This window comes from Ixodes scapularis, unplaced genomic scaffold, assembly GCF_016920785.2.
Source record: "Ixodes scapularis isolate PalLabHiFi unplaced genomic scaffold, ASM1692078v2 PGA_scaffold12__126_contigs__length_90152505, whole genome shotgun sequence".
NCBI classification, from domain to species: Eukaryota; Metazoa; Arthropoda; class Arachnida; order Ixodida; family Ixodidae; genus Ixodes; species Ixodes scapularis.
In genome coordinates, this window is record NW_024609838.1 from 17,126,043 (window position 1) to 17,137,653 (window position 11,611).

Sequence of the window (11,611 nt, forward strand, 5' to 3'; positions counted from 1 at the left end):
ATGGAAGGTGAGGAGGGCTTATTTCAATCCTGCCGTTCTCGGAAACGACGCCGGGATCGTCAGAACTCGGACACCTGCAGCTCTGGTTCCGAGTCTAGCCCGGAAGACACGAACACTACGTCTGAGCGAGCGCCTACTGGAAAAGTCGTGCTTATCGTGCCAAAAAATGGCTGCGTTTCAGTGAAGTCCTTCAACGCCGTCAAGCTGTCCAAAGAACTGGACGCCCTGTGTCCGGGCGGCGTCTTGAAGGTCCGTCCGAACTATCGGGAGAACATTCTCGCAGTCGACTTCAAGACTTCCACCAGCGCCGCGTCGCTGCTTCGCATCAGCAGTATCTGCGGCGTGCCCGTCGAAACGTACGAACCGCGCTCTTCGGCCATGATCATGGGCGTCATCTACGGCGTTCCAGACACCGTAACGGACGCGGAGCTGCAAGCGGCCTTGCGTTCGGACGCGCCTTTGGTCCGTATCCGCAGACCACCTGGCTCGAACATCGTTATCCTCACGTTCGAATCCCCGTCACTGCCCGAACGGGTGTTTGTAGGCCACGTCGAGTGCAAGGTACGCGCCTACGTCAAGAGACCGACTCAGTGCAAGACGTGCGGGCGTCTCGGACATGTCTCCGGAGCCTGCGTCGCTCGCGACACCTGTCTGCGTTGCGGCGCCAACCACGGGGGTGGGGCCTGCACCGCCCAGAAGCCGTGCTGCATCAACTGTGGTAATGAGCACGTCTCGACGTCCAAGTTATGTCCCTTGTGGAGGGAGCGCTTCGAAGTGGCCAAGTATAGACAGACGCACAACGTCGACTTCAAGACGGCCAGGGCTGCCGTCCTCAAGTCACGTGTCATTGATGGAAAGCTGGCCCGACAGACCCCGGTCCCTCCACCTTGTAAGTCGCAGACCTGGAGTGTCCGGGCTCCAGCGTCGTCATACTTGCACGAGCCAAAGCACCATCTGAAAGAACCCGACGGCATGTGCTCCAACGTTGCGGCACCGCCCAACGATAACATGGAGATATTTCGTCCGCTAGCGTCCCTGGCAGCCTATCAGCGCCGCAGGCCTAATAGCCTCAACTCCCAGCCCGCTTCAGAAGCCAGGGCCGTACCGAAGACGGGTGGCGACGATTCTCACGTCACCGGGAATACATGGAACAGGTGCGTAAAATATTTAACTAAAAGCGACGTTATTTTTTTTTCTTTACTGTCACTTTGCAAAAAGAAACACTGAAAGAGTACTGATGTGTATCTTTTAGGATACAAAACGGTATACACTCAAACCAGTGTTGTTCGGTTACTGTTTGTCGGTCGCTCAAGTGGGACTAGGGATTTAGGAAATACGTCGGCTGTCCTAATGGCCGGTCCAAAAACCAAACCCGATGTCGGGTTGCAGGCCCGGAACCTCAAAGTCTGCGACTTCCGCTACCCGTTTCGGGATAACAGGGAGTTTTCATAGATGGTTTCCGCTGTCCCGCAACGTTCTCCGCGACCCGCTACGAGATTTGGGACTCTGCAGGTAAGGCTCGTGCATGCGCAGTAGTGGCGTCTTCGTTGCGGAGAGCGTAACGGAAGTGGGAAAACGGTCTACGAAAACTCCCTAATAGGGACTTACAGCAAACCGTTACCGTGTTCCGTGTACTACACTACCAGAGCCATTGAAGCATGCTTTTGAGCGCTAGCCCGGCGGTCATGGTATCGCTCGGGCCAGCGCTTAAAAGCACGTTTCAAAGGCTGCGGTAGTGCGGTACGCGGAACACTGTAGCGGTTTGCTGAAAGTTACTTTTTTACAGACGCGTTTGGGCGGTTCGGAGAGGTAGCTGCATTGGGGAGGTGGTTACGTAGCTCTTACTCGGGGCTTTCGAGCACTTGTGGCGTGACCTTGACCGCGTCGATAGCGTGGTGAGGTGGAATGCCGCCCGACTGTTACGAGCCGCGGAAAGTTCAAATATATAACTGGGAACGCGGCTAGCGCGGTAGCCGGAAAACATCACCTGTGACGTCACAGAATTCGCATGAAGTTTGCGGTTTCCGGTACCCGCAAACCGGTTTGGTTTGAACCTTGGCGGTCCAAACCATCCCGCAAAACGGGACCCGGGACGTCCGAAGGCCGTTGTGGATGGAAAGTGTGCGGTTGTGTGTGGACGACGCAGCCGGCCAACACCACGTAGGTGGTGCTGAGCCAGCGCTTCGGCGACGGGCGGAAGGGGAGGACCCGGAGGAGGGGGGACGTTTGAGCAGGAAAGAGAAAAACGCACATTAGTAGCCACGGGTGGGAGGGGGAGAAAAAGCCCCCTTTGTAAGTTTTTTTCGGGACGTCGAGGGGGGGAATACATAAAAAAGCAACTGTTTCTTAAGCCTCCCGTTGTCCTTTCGTAAAGTTCCCGAGAAGCCAGCCTTACCCACCCTTGATTGGCTGTTGAAAAATCCGGCCTCGTTCGGTTCTCAAAAAGTTCAACACCTTGAACTTTCTGCCCATCTACCGGAACCCGGGAAATGTAGCCGTTGATGTCACTTCCAACTCCCGGACATTCTCGCTCGATGGTTTTGCGGGTTGATTTGGACCGCGTTTAAGACTTTCTCAGTACTCGAGGGCACGTACAAGAACTCTTCTGAGAACCGTAAACAAGGGCCATTTTAACCGACCGCAGGTCGCGAAATTCCTCAACTCCCAGCCGTGCTCCTGCGACCTCCTGGAGAAGTCAGCCGGAGGTACCGGCGCCGAACCCTCTGTGGACGGACATGATATTTTCAGCGACCAAGTCTCTTCGTGCCCTCCTGGCACAGTCCTCGCTGCCCATGAGCCAGGCCATCTGCGAACTCCTCAACACCGTTGAAACGGCTCTGCAGAAACTTTGCCGTTAGTATTAGATAATTTGCCAACAAGAAATATCCGTACGCACATACCAGGTATAAGCAGAACAGACACAGAATCTTCGTGCACTCCGGAATGGCTGATATAAAAAAATGGACAGAACGTTTCTTTAACCGCTGACATCGAGAAAAGAACAAGAAAGGCGAGTGTGTGGACTCAAAGAATCTTCGAAGAGTGAAATCGGGGGAAACAGAGAATCTGGCAAGAAAAGGATGTCTTTTGGCTTCTGTGAAATAATTTGGTCCGTAATATAGCTTCCATTTTATTATGAAGGGTAACCGAAGGTATCGTAATTGTCTCATTATTGTGACAGTCGACAAACACTTTTTTTTCTTTTACGCTTAGTGTGGCCGATTTTCCATAAACAAATAAAACACATATGTGAGTATATACAATGCCCCGTAAGGGTGCTGTTTTTGTTTGTTGGCGGACAAAGTCAGGTGTTTCCTGCACTGGTGGGGCTGGGTTATAGTAGTTCTTGATCTGGTCTATAGCTTTTATCTTATCTTCCTGCTGTGGACAAAGATATACCAGCTCCCCTACCAAATAAAACCACCATTTGTATGTTCATGGTTTGTGTTTACTGGACCCGCGTGCATATTTGAACACCAAAGTGGACTTTTATGACTGAAAAAAAGCAAAATACAGTTAAAAGAATTAAACTACAGTTATTACTAATAAAAAAACAAAAAGTCCGGTCCTCATATAAAACGGCTTTCGGTTACGGCGACCGGAGTTTTCGTAGATCGTTTCCTCTGTCCGCGCGCAGCGTTTTCCGCAACGTACCGCTACTAGATGCGGGCGCTCAGGAGAGGAAAAAAGGTCCACGAAAACTCCCTATTGGAGAGTTTTAGGGAACCGTTATTGCGCGTCCGATACGAACTGCGCACGTTCTACCACAGAAGACTTGCGCATGCGCAGTTTGTACTGGAGGTCCCATCGTATCGGACGTGCAGAAACGGCTCCCTGAAACGCTCTATTAAGTCCGACCGCAGCCAACGCCACGATCAATGTAGCCAATCAAGGAGCGCTACAAAAAATGCATCGTCATGGCGCTGGTCGTCTTGGCACTTTTGCTACATCACCGGTGGAACCGATCGTGCGCAGTGAATCCGTCGTAATCTTGCGCTTCTTTTTTGCGTGATTGGTTTCGCCTGATAACGCACAAAGACGACGAGTACTATGACGATGCAGTTTTAGTGCTGCGTTCGGACTTAATCTAGTAAACGGAGGATAGTGTTCGAGTTGGCGATGTTTCCCGACTTGGAGGCCTTGTGGACTGCGCGCGGTTTTGTGAATCGAACGGCTATTTTTAGGCGCCACCGCGATGCAGTCGAACCACCAATAATATGGTCGTCCTTTGATGTGTTCGACCAATAAGAAGAGAAATATGTAACCGTGACTGCACACCCGTTGGGGTGCGACATCGCTCGCCTTTTTCATTGACTCGACTAAAAATAACGACAATGGCTAAGTGTCCAGTCAATAGGGAGTTTTAGCGAATCGGTTCAACAGGAACGGTTCGTCCTCGAACGCATCGGCGACGCCACTGCGCATTCGCGCGCGAGTCGTTGGCTTAAGGGCTTCGGGAGGCTCTTTTCGTTCGTTTCTCCCATCTCCGGCCGCTGGAGTCGTCACCGGAACGCAGCCAGCACCGTTCACGACTCGGGTAAAAAAAAGATGGCGGTCGGCTTGTCCGCCGACCCATACCTAGCGTTAGGCTTAGGACAGCGGGAGGCGATTTGCCATCCTGTTGCCCTGCTTCATTTCAGAGGCTGAACCGAATCATCTCGAGGACTGCTCACAATGGTAAGCGATCGTTAATGCTGTAAACTACGCATCTTAGTAATTTTTAGCGACTGACTAACTGTGTCTGCCGTTAGTCAGCCTGTCGGCAGGCTGCACTGCCGCGGAGACCGCGAGCAGACGAAATGATTTGGTTCGACGGCACACAACGTGAACGATCGTTCAAGTTCAAGGTGACGGAGACACATCACCCACCTTTGTGGTTGTTCAAACACTTTTTACTTTATCTAGCTTCGCAGGTCTTGAAATTCCGACCGTTGAATTTTACGTCGGTCGTCTTGTTTACATCAGTCGTAGCACCGGATACACTGGCCACGGAATTGCACGCCGCAGGATGTTTCATATTTTTACTAGAAGACGGCGCTGCCAGTCAAACGCAATCATCATCATCGTTTATACGGTTGCGCCAGTTTTACGATTCGCTAAAATACGTTAAATTTTACGTACGGTTTCGCGGAACGGACCAGCTGCGCCGTTCATGATTTCGGAACCGTGTGCTTCAAAAAGAACTCGCTAAAACTCCCTAATGACTGGTGTCCGCCTTCTTCGCGGGAGGGGGGAGGGGGTGGAGGGGTGGGGGCAGCAGCACACATTTTGGAGCTTCTGAAATGGTAGGATCAAACACACATGGACGTACTCAGAGACTAAAATTCAAATAAGTTGTTTTAGTAAGTGTTTCGTACCAAAAATTGTGCATTGGAATGTTCTTAAACATTTAGCTGCCACTGAATCTGTTTTTGTTTGAACAACGGCAGTCTGACACTGCCGCTTTAGAGACTTTTAGCAAACCGTTACTTATTTCCGTGTACCGCACTACCGGGGCCTTTCAAGCGTGTAAGTGTGCACTCTACTATAGAAAAAATCACCCAAAAAGGTGACGAAGTTTAACTTTAAATCGGTGCCAGCAAACTTTAGTTGTAAATGGCAGTAAAGTTGCAATTCTAATGTATTTCTATAAATTCACGAATAAGTGGCCCAGTGCTATTTGCCCCGAGAAGATGGAGTGGCCCCTCCTCGTAAGGTAGTAGCAAGGATCACGTGACCGCTTCTGGGCTTCGTTGGTAGCATGTAGGTTGAGGTGTATACCATTTACAATTCATTTTTGATTCGTTCATTTGAACGAGAATTTAGCGTTGCTTTTGTCCTAATTCTTTCGTTTTACTTCTCGTCGAAATCAAACTCAAGCAGCGCGACAATAGTGGCGTTGCGGCCTCGGAACAAGACCCAGTGAACCCAACTTCGTATTGGCTTTGTAGGTTTGTCAAGTGACCATACAGGGAGATTCCGAGACGGCATGTTTCCCAAGGCCAGTCTTATTTTTTTTCCCCAGCCTTTTGGAAACACAGGGCAAATAGAAACCAGTCCTGAGGATGGCCGAGCAGGCATTAAACTTGGCATTCCAATCCTAATTTTTTTTTTTTTACAGTTTGTTTGCGTTGTTTTTAGAGAGAGACACGAAAAATGAAGGGTACGTACCACATGATGCTAGGATAATCCATGGTGCGTTTATTCGAGCTTTACGTCAACGAAAGCAGCAAATAGAAGAATTGACGAGTGTGTCACCGCGACCATAGCGTCCGCCACCACCGCGCAACACTCCGAAAATGATAAGGGGACGACGAAGATATAAGACTCAACTTCTAACTTGAAGATATAGGTCAAGGTTCAAACTATTCATACAAATAAACCCACCTAAAAAAAAAAAAAAGGAGTGGTTGCCGTTGGTCGATAGCCAGCGAGTGCCGAGGGCCTTGCTAGGCCTTTCGACTCACCGTGACGTCACTCGATGTTGGACGCGAACGCTCCCGTGGCGTGGTGTCACCGTGCCCCGCTCCGACCCTCTTATAGGGTCGCGGGGCACCTCAGCCTCCACAGTTCGCCACGTTATTAGGGAGTTTTCGTAGATCGTTTTCGCCGTCCCGCAAGGCCCTCCGCAACCCGCTACGATAGCGGGAACTCCACAGTCAAGACTATCGGCGCGCAGGCGCAGTAGCAACTTCTTCGTTGCGGAACGCTTAGCGGAGGGCGCAGCGCGGTCTACGAAAACTCCCTATTGTGAAACGGAGTATAGGCCTTTACACCGACTTGAGCGGCCGCTGAGTTTTCGTAGACCGCGTTTCCCCCTCCGCTAAGCCCTCCGCTAGGAAGAAACCGCCGCTGCGCCGGCGCGCCGATGGCCTTGGCTGTAAATGGGGAAGCGCGTGAACAGCACGTGGAAGTATTCTCGTTGTGTCCACGGCGAAGTGTCCGAGCGGTGTTGGCGGCTCAGACTTGTGCTCGTTACTTGAAAAATGTAATGGATTACAATTACAAAATAGGGAGTTTTCGTAGATCGTTTTCGCCGTCCCGCAAAGCCCTCCGCAACCCGCTACGATAGCGGGAACTCCACAGTCAAGGCTATCGGCGCGCAGGCGCAGTAGCAACTTCTTCGTTGCGGAACGCTTAGCGGAGGGGGCAGCGCGGTCTACGAAATCTCCCTATTACCGAGCCTCAAATGTAACGGATTACCGTTACAAATTACTTTCGCTGAAAAGTAACGGGTTACTTTACTCGTTACGTTAGAAATTACTTTCCCGTTACTTTTTTCGTACACTTATCCAGAAAACAAAAGAAACAATTTGATATTTTTCAAAAATGTTCTACAACACTACTCTTCGTACAGTCCTTGTAAAAATAAAATATTGTATTTAAGAGAAAGAGTGTGGGTGCACCCCGTTCACCTGTAAGCTGTCAAGGCACCGAAAGCTGCAGCCACACCCGCCATCCTGCTAGCTTACTGCCTCCGGAAATAATCCCTGGAATTGTGCAAAAAAATCTAGCAGTGCGCATGCTCAGTATAGCAGCGTCTACCTCAGCTACGAGATTCGGAGCTATAAAGAGGCGATCTACGAAAGCTCCCTTTTGACGCGCGTATTTCGCCTGTTATTTACAAGAAAAGAAAAAATTGGTTCTAACTTTACAATGTATAAGCAATGCAGAATGCAGGTGTCCCAGTTTACCTTGATGTGTTTCGATTTTGTTGTTGTTCTTGCTTGTGACAGTGTGTGTATTTGCAAGCAAAGTATGCACTGAAACTCTGGGTCTTCCGATAATCTCATTTAGAGATGCATGGCCATGGAGACGACGGACACTCCGTGACCCAAAACTCGATCAGTCAGAGAAAAAGCGGCCGTTACGGGTTATCGATCATTTATCGGTTCTCACTTCCATACCAATATTCGAGGAAGCTAGGGGAGGAGAGGGCATACAGAGCGAGAGAAGCGGTGGCCATCGGTCTCACAAAACTATAAAAATCACACCACTTTTACGCGTTCTCTCTCTCTCTTTCTGTCAGCACTCCTTAGATGGCTTAACCCCCCCCCCCCCTCTCTCCGCCCCCCTTTATGTTGACAGTTGACTGTAAAGTAAGGAGTGGACTCGACCACCATGCCCAGACTAGGGAAAGCACGCATGAAGGCTCCCTAGCCCAGACAAGTAAACCAAAAGTCGTATCTTCCGTACCCTCGAAGACGATGCTCTTAACCTCGCTCCTGGCGCTTTCAGCCGTGCCTCAAGAGGGTGTTAGAATACAGTTGCGCACATCAAAGACGAAGATAATTCGACCCCCTCGTGCGAAGCTACATCGTCTGTTACGCGAGTTGTGAACCCGCGAATCGAGGGGGTACGGACCCGCGTTCGATGTCTGTGCAGGTGGCGGGAGACGTCGAAGAAGTTGGAAAGGGTGAAACGGGTGTAAAAGACAAAAACAAATAAACACGAAGAGCTTTCTCCTGCCCGGGAGAAGAAGAAAAACACGATGGAAGGCGACGGAGAGTCTACTCGGCGTTGTCTTATTTGAGCTTTCTCTTTCGTATATTTTTACATGCCTTGACCATTTTTCTACTAAATCTGGTGACCGGTCAGACAAAAAAAAAAAAAAAAAAGATTTTTTTTTTTGGCTATTCTTTCCTTCCTGGTTTTTTTTTTATTTTGTTAAACTTGCTCCTTTTCCGCTCATTCACACTGGAAGCAGATCCGCGTTCGCAAAGCGGTTGCGAACGCGGTTGTATAAAGATCCAGTACAATTGCACGCGCTTTGCGAACGCGGATCCGCTTCCAGTGTGAATGAGCGGTAAATGCTGCTGAATATTCTGCTCGTATTGCTCCAGTTACTGTATTATGCTCACATTTTTAAAAAGTAACGAATGATTAAAGTAATCCGCTACCAATACTTTGTAACGAAATTACATTACAAATTACTCCCAAAAAAAAGTAGCGTGGAAATTAAAAAAAAAAAAAAAACATGCTTGAAAAAGTAACGGATTACAATTAATTCGTTACTTGTAACGGATTACATTTCAAGTATGGCGGCCATGAAGCTATCGTAGGATTCCATCGTAACTTGCCTACACACAACGTCCGACCGTTTCGCTTGACGTATTCGGGTTTGTTTTTAGGTTTCGTCCTACGCACGTTCTGCGTGGTAGCAAAAACAAAATACACTTAGCGAACAGTTTCTGCTGCGTCGTGCTAAAGCCCAAGCAAAGCAAAGCGGAGAAAATGTATGTTTTCGTCACGTGATGCTCGTTACTACGTCACCATTGAGCGAATCTTAGCGCTCCAATCAATCCCGCTCAAGGCTTGGCAAAAAAAAAAAAAAAAGAAAAAAAAAAGAAAACAACAACAAAAAAAATGTGTTCTTTTTTTTTTTTTTTTAGCAAAAATAAGGTACGCATTGCTGAACGCTCATTTCCGCCCAAATGTAGCGCTAGTGGTCAGAATGCCGAGGTTTGAGAACGAACAGTTAATCATTCAAAAGTCATAAGTGATTTTTTTTTAAAGTTTAATGGGAAATGGCGCTTAACGGAGCTCACCGAAAACAGGCAAAAACGGAGCCCATTTTCCTATTTAAATTTTCAGATATTATGAAACTTTGGCGTTTAGTTCGGACCAGTGGGGCCACATATGAGCGAAAATAAGCGTTTAACAACGCGTACTTTATCACGCAAAAAAAAAAAAAAAAAAGGAAGTGTAAATATTGTTTGGGACACGCTGTGCAATGGTGTCACAAGATACGCACTTTGAGGCAGACGAACTCCCGGGTCTCTAAATATTCATTCAGCAAATTTAACTCGACAGTCATTTGAGGAGAATGGCCTGCTCGCACTGCACTAAACTTTTTTTTTTTTTTTTTATTACGTGCGCCAAGATTTAGCGGCTGCAGGCGAGAAGGGCTAGGGAATGTTCCTTGGGAGCAAATTCATGGGCCTTCATAGAATTATGTACGAAGCGTCATAATACCACTGCGGAGTGCAAGTTCGTCTGCGTCTTGCGCGAGGGTTGCGGGGACGTCAATAAGACGCAGAGTTCTCATTGGCTCTGATTGGAAGGATAGTGGGTAGACCTCAAAGCAGGCAGGCTTGACGTCTGCCCACTACCCAGAACCAATCAGAGCTCGGCGTCTTTCTGACGTCACCACAACCCCTGCAAAAGAAGCAGACGAACTTTCACTCCGCATAGAATACTCTTTGTCGAGAGAGAGAGAGAGAGAGAGAGAGAGAGAGAGAGAGAGAGAGAGAGAGAGGGAACGAACCACGGGGAATATAAGTGATTCCATAACTTCCAAGACTTCATAAACATTTTCGGCGCGCAGAAGTTGATATATTTATGAATTTTTGAAAGAAACTTCTTTTCTAAAAATATAATTTCTGCTCTTAACGAGGATGCTTTTTTTTTTCTCTAAAAGCACGTCTATGGCCGGCTCAGAGTTTGCTGAGAAGTGCGTAGTGCGTGCCGTCGTAGAAATTGCAAGAAAGCAATTTATACGATAAACGCATTCACTGGAGATCAAAGATACGGACCGTATTTCCCTGTCTAGAAAATTCTTGCGGATCGAACGCAACCTTCAAATGAAATATGGCGCGGGCAGAACATAAACGTATCGTAAGACATTACAAAGGATTTGGGATAATGGATTACTCCAGGCATGCAGGTAAACGAGAAAAGTACAACGAAAACAATGAACGCTCACAATAAAAGCTGTCACGATCGAGCACCCCGTATTTCTGAATACACTTTGCGACTGACTAATACCCGTCACCGTTGCTAAATTTGATAGCTAACCTCAACGCCAAAATAAAAATATTAATATTAATAATGCGAAGCGTTTTTTAATTATCGCCATTAATTTAATCATCATCATCACCATCATTGTGCCTTTATTTATGTTATTTATGAGCCCATAAACAAAAAAATTGTCTTTAGCGTGGCACAGTGTCACAAAAATCATTATTCGCTGTTATGCATTTTTTTTGTCGCACTGATGTTTTAGTCGTACTTGACCATGGACACATCCGTGAGTGGTAAGCTCCCCGTGCTTTAGGGAGACTCGGAACTTTAAAATCAGCGGAACACGGCCCATCATTGGCGGTGACAGACCCTAACACTGAAATGCGAAGTCAAACCGTCGGGTGCATGCTTCGGCTGCAAGAAACTGCCTTGGAATGTAGTTGATTGTGTTTTCGTTATATCGAGGGGTGAGTATGCGTGGCCGGTGCAGTACGACTGACAACCCTGGTCATGGTATTGAAACTGGAATGACATTTGAAGTGTCGATAACAATGCAAAGGAAAATTTGGGGGCTTATGTGCCAAGCCAACGAAAGCCATCTGGTACGTCCCTGCTGAGGATTAATTCGGCCAAAACTTCGGTTACACGGTGCCTTCTTCGCAATAGGCTACCGCCAGATGACAGGTGAGCTCAAGATGACTATTTGTAACGCAAGCTATCGCCATGACGCACGATACACTGTCTTCATAAAAAAAAAAGAATAACTTTTTTTTTCAAGCGTAGTTAAAAAAAAAAAATATTCAAGCGCAGGCTAAAAAATATATATATTTTTTTTGCCATCCCGGTTAGTTACGCAGAAGCCATGCTGATCTCGCGCGCTGGTCTGCTT

General features: G+C 48.0%; 1 protein-coding gene across 1 annotated transcript; it reads left to right on the top strand.

Moving 5' to 3' along the window:
• On the top strand, window positions 1-1,227 carry LOC8038927. Its single transcript, XM_029983640.3, has one exon. The coding sequence runs from the start codon at window positions 1-3 to the stop codon at window positions 1,225-1,227; it is 1,227 nt and encodes a 408-aa protein (XP_029839500.3).
• The last annotated feature ends 10,384 nt before the right edge of the window (window positions 1,228-11,611 follow it).

Bases quoted from the DNA above. Each gene is read 5' to 3' on its own strand.
- LOC8038927 (XM_029983640.3), top strand. From the start codon at position 1: ATGGAAGGTGAGGAGGGCTTATTTCAATCCTGCCGTTCTCGGAAACGA.